Source organism: Bubalus bubalis, chromosome 7 (genome assembly GCF_019923935.1).
Source record: "Bubalus bubalis isolate 160015118507 breed Murrah chromosome 7, NDDB_SH_1, whole genome shotgun sequence".
NCBI classification, from domain to species: domain Eukaryota; kingdom Metazoa; phylum Chordata; class Mammalia; order Artiodactyla; family Bovidae; genus Bubalus; species Bubalus bubalis.
In genome coordinates this window covers 104346628-104361054 of record NC_059163.1, presented here as the reverse complement: position 1 = coordinate 104361054, position 14427 = coordinate 104346628, and the positions used below count along the sequence as shown (strand labels likewise).

Sequence of the window (14427 nt, the reverse complement as noted above, 5' to 3'; positions counted from 1 at the left end):
ATTACCATGCTGTGCTTGGAAAAAAGTGCAGATTTCATTCCTAGGTTGGGATCCAGGAATCCACAGTTTTCACTGGCCCCCAGGTATATCTGACACACGGCACTAAAATCTGAGAACCACAGATTGATTGACTGATTGATTATCTGTGGAACAACCATGATGTGCACAGCACTGTGCCATGTAGGCAGAGGGAGAGAAAAGCCTGGGAGGCCGTGGGGACCAAGCGCATCTGCTTCTACACTGTGTCTCTTAAGACAATGAGTTCCTGTTGATGTCTTCCAGGGTCAGTGGCACTTAATTTTGTTCAGGCTGATGGCTGACATTGTCTGGCAGACACTGAAATTTCACATGCATCTAGGGGACATGCAGGGAACTTAAAGTTAGGCAAAAGAATTATTTTTGCCTTAAAACCTTATCACCAACCTGGGCTGTCTTTGGTTTCCCAAACTGTAATAGAGACATAGGTACAAAACCAATTCACTTTTTGTTTACTACTCAACTCTATGATGTCATATAGGAATGAAGGTTCTGTGGGACACAAACCCTATATTTAGTTTTAAAAATTTTATTTTAATGTACTTTCAAATTGTTTCTCTAGCAAACAAAATAATTCCATGGTCACATATGCTAATAATACTTGTGTTCTTAGAGGGAAAAATGTGTCTTTCTTCCAATAATATAAAAGGGGATAATTCCTTGGTGGCTCAGATGGTAAAGAGTCTTCCTGCAATGTGGGCGACCCAGGTTCGATCCCTGGGTTGGGAAGATCCCCTGGAGAAGGGAATGGCAACCCATTCCAGTACTCTTGCCTGGAAAATCCCATGGACAGAGGAGCCTGGAAGGCTACAGTCCATGGGGTTGCAAAGAGTCGGACACAACTGAGCTACTTCACTTTTCACGTTGTCATAGTAGAGTATAACTTATACTTAAATCACCAAATCTGGCTGTTAACAGAAAACAACTATCATGAACCAACCAGTATAGCATATTTTGGGGAAACTAGATTAGTTTTTTGAGCTTTGAGAATTTATTAACAGTACAAATTCCTGACAATGCTATAGAACCCTAAAAAGTTTGCCATGGTTTTCTTTTCCGGAAATAGAGTATCTTTGCTGGAATTAAAAAAAAAAATCTTGAAAAAATGTTATATTCAGCAATTCTTGTGGTTTTTAAATGGAAGGGACACAGTATATAAAAATGTTGTAAGTTTTCTTTTTTTACTCGCTTTTTCTTCTTAAATATTATAAAGATAAAACAAAACAAGAAACCACAAACCAACAAAAACATGAAGTTTCCTCTATGGTTAGACTGCAAAGTGAACTATCACATTTCTGTAAACCTATACAGTAAATTGTACTGTAAAAAGAAAAGTTTATAATTCAGATTTACCATTTCCTAAACAAGTGGCTTGGGTAAGTTATCTAATATTTCATTTCCATGCTTCTGTTTCACTATTTGCAAAATAAGGATAACAGAATCTACCTCATAGGATTGTTGGAAGCATCACAAGAGTTAACATGCATAAGGGGCTTATAACAGAATTGGGCATACAGTAAGCATGCCCTAAATGTTGGTTACTAGGTCACAGGATATTTTGAGAGAAAAAAGATGCAAGATTTTGACTTTGTTCCTGTTATTGTTTTGTAATTTCCTTTTACTTTTAAAAAAACTAATGTTTTCGACCAGTCTTATGAATTTACCACTTTTAGAATTTAACACTTTCAGAACATAATAATTATAGGCAGAGACAGAGGTTAGAATGATCTTTGAGCAAATCAGCAGAAGGATTGTCTTGGCAATGTTTTAGTTTTGCCAAGGCATGCCTATCCTTTACCGCACTCAGTCATTTAAACAGAATCCTAAATGAACGAAGTCCCTGCAAAAGGATGTACACTTTCAGCCATTCTTCTTTATTTCTTGGTTTTGGGGGCATTTATAGAACAAACATATTTGTATTCAGGTAGTTTTGCTAAAGGGTTTTTTTAAAAAAATAAATATTTTAGAGCTGGAACTCCAATGACATCCATTACAGGAAGAGGAAGAAAAAAAATCCCATATAAGCCACTCTTCTATTCACATTGCATTTTTAGTTTCAGAAAAAAAAAAAGATTATATGTCATCACAATATTTTTTAAGGTATGTCTTAGGGATAAATAATCAGAAACATGCCAACTTTATGGATGAGGAAACCAATATATCAAAAAGTTAAGGCTCTTTTCTCAGAGTACAAAAAAGAACACAATGATCACAGACAAGCTTTTTTGCAAATAAGCAGTTTAGCCATAAACTTCCCATTTCATACAGCATAAAACATCACTTAAGAGGCATACTTTGGTCCAGTGGGTTACCCGCCCTTCCTCTAGCACATAGCCCATAGACTTCCCCCCAGATATAACTTATGAGACAGTGTTCTATCAATTAGATGTCTACTTCTCAGAACAAAATGAGCTATAAATGCATATGGATTTGTGGGGCCTCCACTGATCTTGAAAACTTCTGTCTATATACAAAAGCAAATACGTTTAGAAAAATATAGACTAATGCAATCTGGAATGTGTTGTGGTTTTTAATCTTGAAACAGGAACCACATGATGAACTAAATAATACAACAGTTGACATTTATATGAAATGAGATATTTATTGTTAAAAATTTATCTGATCTAAAAATGTCTAAATTGGGTAATTAATCTCATCTAATTCAAAATTTGGCCTCTGTAACTTATAATGGGCTTGTTGTCTCGTTACTAAGTTGTGTCTGGCTATTTTGTGACCCCGTGGGCTATAGCCTGCCAGGCTCCTCTGTTCATGGGATTTCCCAGGCAAGAATACTGGTGTGTGTTGCCATTTCCTTCTCCAGGAGATCTTTCCAACCCAGGGATCGAACCTATGTCTCCTGCGTTGGCAGGCAGCTTCTTTACTACTGAGCCACCAGGACTTAAACAGCCATACAAGGGATCAAACCACAGCTCGGAAATGCACGTTAGTAATCAGGCCATTTACTCTGGCGTGCTGGCAAACTTGCGCTTGCTGAGCTCTACCAAGACACTTGGCATTAGGCTGCCAGATTCTGTCATGGTATAACCTAAATCTTTCCAAACACCTGGTTTTTAAAGAGCTGCTGTCTTGTCAGAAATCTGAATGAAAGAAGGAAGTGAGCCACTCTTCCTTTCTTCCCCAGGTAGAGTAGAGGAGAATGCTCCAGGTGTGAAGGAAGAGCTATTGGCATTAGTGTATTATATTCCCTAAGAAAAGAAACTGGTGTGGTTGGAACAGACCAAGTAACAGGAGAGAAGTGGGAACCCAAACCTTCTTACATTTCTGCATTGTAAATAATAATGAGCCTATAACATTATCCATGTGGAAAATAAGATATTTTTTTTAAATTGCCAACTGACAGAAAAATCAATTGTCACCTCCTCTCTTATTTGTATCCAATGTGTTGCTTCAAGGTATGGACTTCTCTGCTGATCTGACCTGCTTCTCCATATATGAGCTTTGAACTCAGGCAGGTTTTTTATCATTTTTTTTAATATTAATTTAATTTGACTGCACCAGGTCTTACTTGCAGCATGTAAAGATCTTCATTGTAGCATGATCTTTTAGTTGCAGTATGTGGAATGTTTAGCTGTAGCATGTAGGGTCCTCTAGTTCCCTGACCGGGGATCAAACCTGGGTCCCCAGCATCATCAGCACCAAGTATTAGCACTGACCACCAGGGAAATCTGTTGGGCAGGTTTTCAAATTTCTTTGTCCTTCATTTCCTCATCTGTAAAATGAGGATAATAACACCTGTCACGCCAGCATTGGTGCAAGAATTGAATGAACCATCCAAAGTTGGTCAAAGGGTACAAACTTTCAGTTACAAGATAATTAAGTTCTGGAGATATTTTTGTACACTATGGTTCAGTTCAGTTCAGTCACTCAGTCGTGTCTGACGTTTGCGACCCCATGAATCGCAGCACGCCAGGCCTCCCTGTCCATCAACAACTCCCAGAATTCACTCAGACTCACGTCCATCGAGTCAGTGATGCCATCCAGTCATCTCATCCTCTGTCGTCCCCTTCTCCTCTTGCCCCCAACCCCTCCCCGCATCAGAGTCTTTTCCAATGAGTCAACTCTTTGCATGAGGTGGCCAAAGTACTGGAGTTTCAGCTTTAGCATCATTCCTTCCAAAGAAATCCCAGGGCTGATCTCCTTCAGAATGGACTGGTTGGATCTCCTTGCAGTCCAAGGGACTCTTAAGAGTCTTCTCCAACACCACAGTTCAAAAGTATCAATTCTTCAGCGCTCAGCTTTCTTCACAGTCCAACTCTCACATCCATACATGACCACAGGAAAAACCATAGCCTTGACTAGACATACCTTTGTTGGCAAAGTAATGTCTCTGCTTTTCAATATGCTATCTAGGTTGGTCATAACTTTCCCAAGTCTGACACTGTTTCCACTGTTTCTCCATCTATTTCCCATGAAGTGATGAGCCCAGATGCCATGATCTTCATTTTCTGAATGTTGAGCTTTAAGCCAACTTTTTCACTCTCCACTTTCACTTTCATCAAGAGGCTTTTTAGTTCCTCTTCACTTTCTGCCATAAGGGTGGTGTCATCTGCATGCTGCTAAGTCACTTCAGTCGTGTCCAACTCTGTGTGACCCCATAGATGGCAGCCTACCAGGCTCCCTCGTCATCTGCATATCTGAGGTTATTGATATTTCTCCCAGCAATCTTGATTCCAGCTTGTGTAATATGATATTGCATAATTAAAATTTGCTAACAGAATAGATTCTAGTGTTTCACCACACACACACAGAGTAACTATGTGAGGTGAAAAAGTGATTGAAACAGTTCCTCTATTATTAGAATTCCAAAGCCCATCTATCCAATGTGAGACACATGTGGCTATGGAGCAATTGACCTATGGCTAGTCCTAACTAAGAAGTACTGTAAAAATTAATATGAAAAAATGAGTGCAAAACTTGTCATGAATACTTGTTTATATTGGGTATTTTATTGAAATGATAGTTTAAATAGAGTGGACTAACATATTATTAAAATTAATTTGGCCTCTTTTATGTTTGCTTTTTACTTTTTTAAGGATGGCTACTGGAAAAACTGAAATGACAGGTGGCTGGCATCATATTTCCTCAGACAGTGTTGTTCTGGACAGTGTGTTAGGTGCTACAGAATTACAGATGTAAACACAGCCTGTTTGACACCCACAGGTGGCTCACAAGGTAGCTCAGATCTCAGGGAAAAGGAGGAGTGAACTATGAGAGTAGGGCAGAGAAGTCTTCCCTGTTCCTCTTTAATTCTTCCCAGGAACTGCCTTATTCCAATTTGTAGTCAGTGGCCTTTGTGACGCTGGCTGTGGTTTAGAGGTCTGTACACAGAAGAAAGAGAAACTCCTTAGGAGCTATCCTGACATCCCGGGAAGATGGATTGTCTGTGCACATAGATCCACTGTAACTCCCGAATTGAGGAGAAGGGTGGACATGCAGAGGGCTCCTCCATCCTTAGGCGTAGGGACCAAATTACAGTCTAATGATACTTGAATTGGCAGACAACTTCAACTTCTAGGACTGACAGCTCAGGATGTACAGGAAGTGGTGAAAGAAGGAAAAACTCTTCAGTTTTCAAAGTTAACTTGGTACTACTAAATTTCAGAATGCATAAATAAAGTTGTTTGAATCATTATCTCTGTTTTTATGAACACTATTATCATTCACTGAGCATTTGCTTTGTGTCTGGCACTATGCCATATGCTTTATAAATTTATCCTAGTTTAATCTTAAAATAACCCTATCATTTTCATTTCATGGTTGATGGAACTAAGTCTCAGAGGGGTTAAATTGCTTGACTAAGGTCACACTGGTTCCTCTGCCTTTTCTAAAAACAGCTTGAACATCAGGAAGTTCACGGTTCACATATTGCTGAAGGCAGAGGAACCAGAGATCGAATTGCCAACATTCTCTGGATCATGGAAAAAGCAAGAGAGCTCCAGAAAAACATCTATTTCTGCTTTATTGACTATGCCAAAGCCTTTGACTGTGTGGATCACAATAAACTGTGGAAAATTCTGAAAGAAATGGGAATACCAAACCACCTGACCTGCCTCTTAAGAAATCTGTATGCAGGTCAGGAAGCAACAGTTAGAACTGGACATGGAACAACAGACTGATTCCAAATAGGAAAAGGAGTACGTCAAGGTTGTATATTGTCACCCTGCTTGTTTAACTTATATGCAGAGTACATCACGAGAAACGCTGGACTGGAAGAAACACAAGCTGGAATCAAGATTGCCGGGAGAAATATCAATAACCTCAGATATGCAGATGACATCATCCTTATGGCAGAAAGTGAAGAGGAACTAAAAAGCCTCTTGATGAAAGTGAAAGAGGAGAGTGAAAAAGTTGGCTTAAAGCTCAACATTCAGAAAACGAAGATCATGGCATCTGGTCCCATCACTTCATGAGAAATAGATGGGGAAACAATGGAAACAGTGTCAGACTTTATTTTGGGGGGCTCCAAAATCACTGCAGATGGTGACTGCAGCCATGAAATTAAAAGACGCTTACTCCTTGGAAGGAAAGTTATGACCAACCTAGATAGCATATTCAAAAGCAGAGACATTACTTTGCCAACAAAGGTTCGTCTAGTCAAGGCTATGGTTTTTCCTGTGGTCATGTATGGATGTGAGAGTTGGACTGTGAAGAAGGGTGAGCGCCGAAGAATTGATGCTTTTGAACTGTGGTGTTGGAGAAGACTCTTGAGAGTCCCTTGGACTGCAAGGAGATCCAAGCAGTCCATTCTGAAGGAGATCAGCAGCTGAAACTCCAGTACTTTGGCCACCTCATGTGAAGAGTTGACTCATTGTAAAAGACTCTGATTCTGGGAGGGATTGGGGGCAAGAGGAGAAGGGGACAACAGAGGATGAGATGGCTGGATGGCATCACTGACTCGATGGACGTGAGTCTGAGTGAACTCCGGGAGTTGGTGATGGATAGGGAGGCCTGGCGTGCTGCGATTCATGGGGTCACGAAGAGTGGGACATGACTGAGTGATTGAACTGAACTGAAGGTCACACTAGTAAGTGATGGAACTAGGATTTGAATATATAGGTCAACCTGGCCCCAAACGTTTGCTCCAACCACTCCACTTTGCTCTTTTCACACCATGCCCACCACCCCCTGACAACAGCAACCACGGCATCATCAATGATCACAACATCAGCAATGGTGGCCAAGACATTTCCTGAAGACACACAGGGTTTGCTGACATTCTGCTTGAATTACATTTTCCTCCCTTGAACATTCAGAATTTTGTCATCGACTATAGCAAGGGACACTGGAAGAAATAACCTAATGAAACTGGCAGCTGCATCACACAGGGTTCTACTTAGACAGTCATTACAGCGCCCATATGAGTTCCCTCAGAAGAAAGCCCTCGCTCTCCAGAGGAAGCTGAGGCGCCCACTAAGGCTGCCTGACACTGCCCTCTGGTAAACATGCGTGATTCCAGAGCAGGCACATTGTGTCCTCAGCTCATTTCTGGCCAAATCCTAACTTTCCCTTTTTCTTATTTTCCCTCTGCTCTGATTGTCTCATAAAATTATTTTTATATTTTATATAGTTTGAATATACAAAATATACATAAACAAATAAATAAAAGAATGGCTAATATTCATTTCTACTTTATAAACTTCTTAAAATAGAGCTTTTTCATGGAAGAACTATGGCCCCCTTTTTAGTACACACATATATATGTGTATATACCCACATATATATACACACATATATGTACACTATTTATAGCATTGTACACATAGTGTATACTATTCACACATAGTGAATATAGATCAAATTAGATGAGAGGTAAGTGAACTTAATTATCTCTGGCATCATGGCTATCTTTACCTGAAAAAAATTTAAACTTTAATTGCAGTTGATGTGACAGCCATTTGTCACATATTCCTGGGCAAAGCACCCCGGTTGACTTGAAACAGAGCAAACCAGAGAATCTGCAAACTTCCTGTACCATTAGTGAGGGCATGCTTGGTAGGGATCAGCTCTGACAAGGAGAATTTGAAATTTAACTTTTCTTTTCATCATGAGGTAAATCTGTATGAGTAAATCTTTATACACTGGATGTTGTTCCTCGACTACTAACATATGAGTTCAGTTAATATGGAAGTACAAGCAAACTGCTCTTCAGTCTTAATACATGAAGATGAAAAGGTGCTATGGGCAAATCAATGTCTTACTAGAAGAAGGGTTTGTCTTATTAATAAATAGATTAACTAATTAAACTTCAGCTTTTAAGCAAGTAAATTTATTATAAATTGTAAATTGGTAATTTTAAATATCTATTATACTTGATATTAATGAACATATAGCAATGAAAGATAGTTTTATATCATTGTGCCTCTTTTGATTATAACTAAAGCTAACTTTGAATTCATTTAATTATTTGACCAAAGCAATTCATTTGTTTCTTTTTAACATGTTTGAAAGTATCTTTTTACTTCATAATTAATAAAATGAAATCTAAAAGATTTGCGATAGATGATTGTAGTGGATGCCATCCATTTTCAGGACTGATCCCCTCTGTTGGGAGTGTTGATGGTGAAGGCTCCCAGACTCTCCCTCCAGAAATTGCCCTCAGTTGAGACGAGCTGAATTGACCCAGGTCATACAAGTTGGTGAGGGGGAACAGAACAGAAAAGAAAAGACCACATCCACTGACTAGTCGATGTTGGGGATAAAGGGCTGCTCACTCCTGTGCCTCATGGTGGGACAACTCTGGAGGGCCATCCTAACTCCAGTGTCCCCTATGGCATCATCTTTTGTTGCACCTGAACTGCAGTTCAATTTCTCCCTCTGCCCAAGTCTATTCCTCCACAGATACTGTTCCAGAGAATACTCGTTAATATATTACCTGCATGCATGTCTCCATCTCAGAGTCTACTTCATAGAGAACCCACTAAGACAAAGAGAAAAATCCCTTTAGACATGCTCAGAGAGGAATGATTAATAGAGAGCAATAATGGTTATAATGGTCTTAGCTGAACAAAATTTATTAAACATCTTTGATGTTCTAGGCATTGTGCTGAACACTGAAGATATACAGTTAAGCAAAGCTGAATTAAGCAAAATGGATCTCAAGGAACTCATTGGCCTGAAACACAGACATTACAACAAGTGAACATAATTCAAAGGAGACAAGCCCTACATTAAGAGGATGGATGCACTTGTCTGAAAGGTTTGAGAAAAGAACCCCTATCATTCTGGAGACTGATGAGGCAAGAATGACTTCACTAAAGACAACTGAAAAATCCTTCAAGTTCAGGTCTTCTGAATCATTCTTTCTCTCACATTCCACATCCAACCTCTCTCTTTCTCAAAAAAAAAAAAAAAAATACCCCACTACCTCTGCCTTTAAATAAATCTAGAATCTAGGTCTCACCAGTGCCACAGCTTCTAATCTAGGCTGTCCTAACATCTCTCACAGCTGCCGCCTCATAACTGGTCTCCCTTGCATCTACTTTTGCTTCTCACGATCTTTTCTCAACAGAGAGTCAGGTGTTCTTCTAAAATGGAAGTCAGGGCATGAACTCCTCTGCAGAAAACATTCCAAAGTTCCCATTTCATACTGAGAACCAAAGATGCTACACCCACAGGGCCTAGACCATATCCACACTGCCCTTCCTGTCCTTCCCTTTCTCAACTCATTTAGGAGACTCCTCTCCCTCACCCTCTTCCAGCCACTGTGGCCAATTCAATCTTCCTGGCACCAGCAAACATTCCTGCTTCAGGGCATTTGTATTTATGCCACTCGCTGTCCCCTCTCCCTGACTCCCCCCCTCCCCCTTCTTCAGGTTGCTTCAACTGCCAACTTCTTCTGCAGGCCTTCTCTGACCACAGTCCCCAGCACAGCATACCCCCTTCCCCCACTATCTTTCTCATAACACTTACTATCTGCTCTGTTACTGATTATTTACTTCATTAAGCGTGTGCCCTAACTTCCCTGGTGGTTCAGTGGTAAAGAATAAGTATATGCCTGCAATGCAGGAGATGTGGGTTCAATCCCTGGGTCAGGAAGATCCCTGGAGAAGGGAATGCTAACGCATTCCAGTATTTTTGCCTGGAGAATCCTATGGACAGAGGAGCCTGATGGGCTACAGTCCATGGGATCCCAAAAAGTCAGACACAACTTAGCGACTAAACAACAACTTGTTTAGCAGAAACAAGCCTCTTGAGGGCAGGGATCATTACGTGTTTTGATTCTGGCTCCATACCAAATACCTAAAATTATCTCAATAAGAGAGTAAATGCTTAGTAAATATTTGTTGAATAAATGAATTTTTATAAAGAATGAAAGGAAGTAAGAGAAAGATAAAGTGCTTCAGGATGAATAACAGCTAGAAACAAAGAAATGGAAGTATTTCTAATCTAGTGTGACTAGATTGGAAACATTCTTTGTGGTCAGAGCTAGAAACTTAGGTTACATTACGGAAACAATGACATGTGGTTGTTATGGGCTGAAATGCATCCTCCCTCCAAAATTTACAAGTTGACATCCTAGCGCCCAGTATACCTCAGAAAGTATTTGGAGATATGACCTTTAAAGAGGTGATTAAGTTAAAATGAGGTCATTTGGGTAGCCTTAACCTAACATGACTGGCATCCTTATAAGAAGAGAAACTTGGATGCAGACAGTTACAGAAGGAAGATCATGTGAAGACATGGAGAAGATGACCATCTATAAGCCAAGGAGAGGAGCTTCAGCAGAAACCAATATTGCCAGCACCTTGATCTTGGACTCCAGCTTCCAGATCTGTGAGAAAATAAATTTCTCTTGTTTAAGCCACCAGTTGGTAGAATTTTGTTACAGCAGCTCTAGTAAACAAATACAGTGATATATAGCATTGTAGGAAATTTTGACTTTATCTCAGAAGCCACTATAAAATTTTAAGCAGGGATGGAGGTGAGCTGAGGTAAGACCTGAGTTTTAGGAATCTTCCAGAATCTTGCATTTGTGGTAATATGGAGGAAGGGCTAGAAAAGGTAAAAGAGTAGAATCATGGAGACTAACTGGTAAGTGATTGTAATGGCTGGGATCTAGATCAAACAGAAGGGAAAGAACAGGCAAGAACAGGAATTGTGAGAAGCATCGGAGCCAAAACTGTTTGAACTTAGTGACTTCCCAGGTGGCTCAGTGGTCAAGAATCTGAATCTGCCTGCCAACACAGGAGATGCAAGAGATGGGAGCTTGATTCCTAGGTCAGGAAGATCCCCTGGAAGAGAAAATGGGAACCCATTCCAATATTCTTGCCTGGGATATCCCATGGACAGAGGATCCTGGTGGGCTACAGTGTGAGCATGCTTGACTGACCATATGACATGACTGAGCAGGCTTGCACACGGTGACACATTAGAGGGAAGTGACACTGGCGTCAATGCAAACTGAAGTTTAGTAAACTACAGGCATGCAAGGGGCTTCCCAGGTGGCTCTAGTGGTAAAGAACCTGCATGCCAATACAGTAGATGCAAGAGATGAGAGCTCGATCCCTAGGTTGGGAAGATCCCCTGGAGGAGGGCATGGTGACTCACTCCAGTATTCTTGCCTGGAGAATCCCATGGATGAGGAGTCTGGTGGGCTACGGTCCACGGGGTCTCACAGAATCAGACACAACTGAAGCAACTTCACATACATGCTGGAACAGACATGCCAGGGAACTCAGATAGTACGATTTACATGGTTTTCAGTGGTCTCACACTTGAGAAAATTTCTCAGTATGGAAACTTCAGACATTAAAGCAGCATCCATGCTGTTCAAGGTGTGAATAGTACTCACTGAGAAAAGGGTCTGCAGAAAGCTGCAGGCAACATCTCCTCCTTGGGGATAATATGCCCATTAGCATATTAAAGAATCTGGAAAGTTTTGCAATGAAGGAACTTCTTTAACTTTGTCCAAAAAAGTATTTCCCACATTTACTGATTATGGAACTCTTTTAACCTCTCCCTGAAAGTATACTAGAAATATCTTCCTGAAATACTCTAGAAATTAATACAGTTTGGAGAACAGTGGTGTGTTTTGATGCATTAAAACAGTTCTAAAATAAATAGAGAAGCTTTGCCGGGTAATTTCTATTTCTAATAGCAAAACTAGTCAACACTGTCCTAACAAATTGGCAGAATAAACTCATTAAAGGAATGTAGTTGTTTTCCTATAGCCTAATTACTATTAGATTAAAAAAGAACACTCAGACTTTTGAAAGCAGCACTAATTCTTTCACATCCCTAAAGGAAAATTACTCAGTGCCTCGAAACAAAAAATGAAATGATATTCTGATGACTTAAGGGGAAAGTGTAGCTCAAATGCAGAAGTCTGGGAGCAGTTTTCAACCAGGGTTCTTCGGCACCAGAGCAGGTGTGGTCAAGTTTCCCATATTCCATTAGCTTCTGGAACCCACAATGCCCCTGCATAGCGACTTACACGCAATGCGCACGTAGGCTTTCCGGCTCTTGGTGGTGCCTGCCGAGCTCCAGGCTACACACTGGCACCAGTAATCTTCAGGCCCAAAGAGTTCTTCCACTTGCTGGCGTGAAATCTCAATGCTCACTTCCCGGACAATGAGACCTGCCAAGGCAAAGGAAGATTTAAGTCAGGAGAAGACTTGTACTAACAAAATACAAAACATCATACCTAATTTTTTCCCCAGTGATCCTTCTTAATGCCATGGACCAACAAAACACATATTGCCTCTCATCTCCTCTGACTTTATTCTAGCTCCAGTTACTTGATTCACAGCTGTCTCATCCTCTTATTTGCTATTTGAAATCTTCTGGATTCATCAGAAGATGAAAGTGAATTAGATCTATCCACAAAAATCCTTTCCCCTTATTACCTAATATTCACCCACCACCAAGTTATCTTTCTCTGTGTATGAACTTGAATTTAAAGTCTTCTAAGGATTCTATCTTAATTATACAGGTTGTGTGTAAGATACCCATGTGCTGTACACAGCTTTACAGTATCAGTTCAGTTCAGTCACTCAGTCGTGTCCGACTCTTTGCGACCCCATGAATCACAGCACTCCAGGCCTCCCTGTCCATCACCAACTCCCGGAGTTCACTCAGACTCATGTCCATCGAGTCAGTGATGCCATCCAGCCATCTCATCCTCTGTCGTCCCCTTCTCCTCTTGCCCCCAACCCCTCCCCACATCAGAGTCTTTTCCAATGAGTCAACACTTCGCATGAGGTGGCCAAAGTACTGGAGTTTCAGCTTTAGCATCATTCCTTCCAAAGAAATCCCAGGGCTGATCTCCTTCAGAATGGACTGGTTGGATCTCCTTGCAGTCCAAGGGACTCTCAAGAGTCTTCTCCAAAACCACAATTCAAAAGCATCAATTCTTCAGCACTCAGCCTTCTTCACAGTCCAACTCTCACATCCATACATGACCACAGGAAAAACCATAGCCTTGACTAGACATACCTTTGTTGGCAAAGTAATGTCTCTGCTTTTGAATATGCTATCTAGGTTGGACATAACTTTCCTTCCAAGGAGTAAGCGTCTTTTAATTTCATGGCTGCAGTCACCATCTGCAGTGATTTTGGAGCCCATAAAAATAAAGTCTGACACTGTTTCCACTGTTTCCCCATCTATTTCCCATAAAGAGATGGGATCAGATGCTATGATCTTCATTAACTCTTTACATAAAATGAGAGAGAATGACATAAAATAATAATCATAGGTATATAAATCATTAACATGTATATTTATATACACAAGTATATATATATTTAGGTTTATTATTATATGATCTAGTACTTTATAAATATATGGTGATTTTTAAGAAAAACTAAGTCATTTTAAATGGCTTTATTTGGCACATTGTTTTTTATTTAAAGAAATATTAGCCTTAGTTAACAAACCTCTGCTGTTCTAGCCAGAGAATGAATGACTTTAAAGTTTTCATGAATTTTTGAAAGCCCAAATATTTCTCTTTAATAACAATGTAACCAAAATCCTATTAAAAATAAAGTGAATTCCAGTTAAAATGCTCAAATAATTGAAATTTATTTCACAGTATTATATAATCCTAAAATAATTAAACTTGAACTTGAGTCTGGGATTATCATTTTAGGGGTATTTATCTTGTGATACCAAAGTCTAGTTCAGAGATTCATCCTGAAATATGCCTCTTTGCATTGAGCAAGAAAAATGAAATTATATATATATGGGCAATGTATGTGGGCAACTGCCACTTCTCTTGCACACACTGCTAGCTTGGAGTGTCTTTGAGAGAACTGGAAGGGACACCCTTTAGGGAGCAGAAGCATAAATTATGTATGAGCATCATGTATGAGCACAGTAAGAAAAATTAATTATGTTAGTTTGTATTGTTTGTTCATTCATTCATTCATGGAC

At 39.9% G+C, this 14427-nt stretch overlaps 1 protein-coding gene across 2 annotated transcripts in view; it reads right to left on the bottom strand.

Moving 5' to 3' along the window:
* The window catches only part of UNC5C (unc-5 netrin receptor C), a 433860-nt gene that overhangs the window by 135283 nt on the left and 284150 nt on the right, over nt 1-14427 (bottom strand). For both annotated transcript variants that reach the window (XM_025290694.3, XM_044946206.2), the window contains exon 3: nt 12491-12634. In XM_025290694.3, the coding sequence (XP_025146479.1) occupies nt 12491-12634 (144 nt within the window). The remainder of the gene's footprint in view (nt 1-12490; nt 12635-14427) is intronic.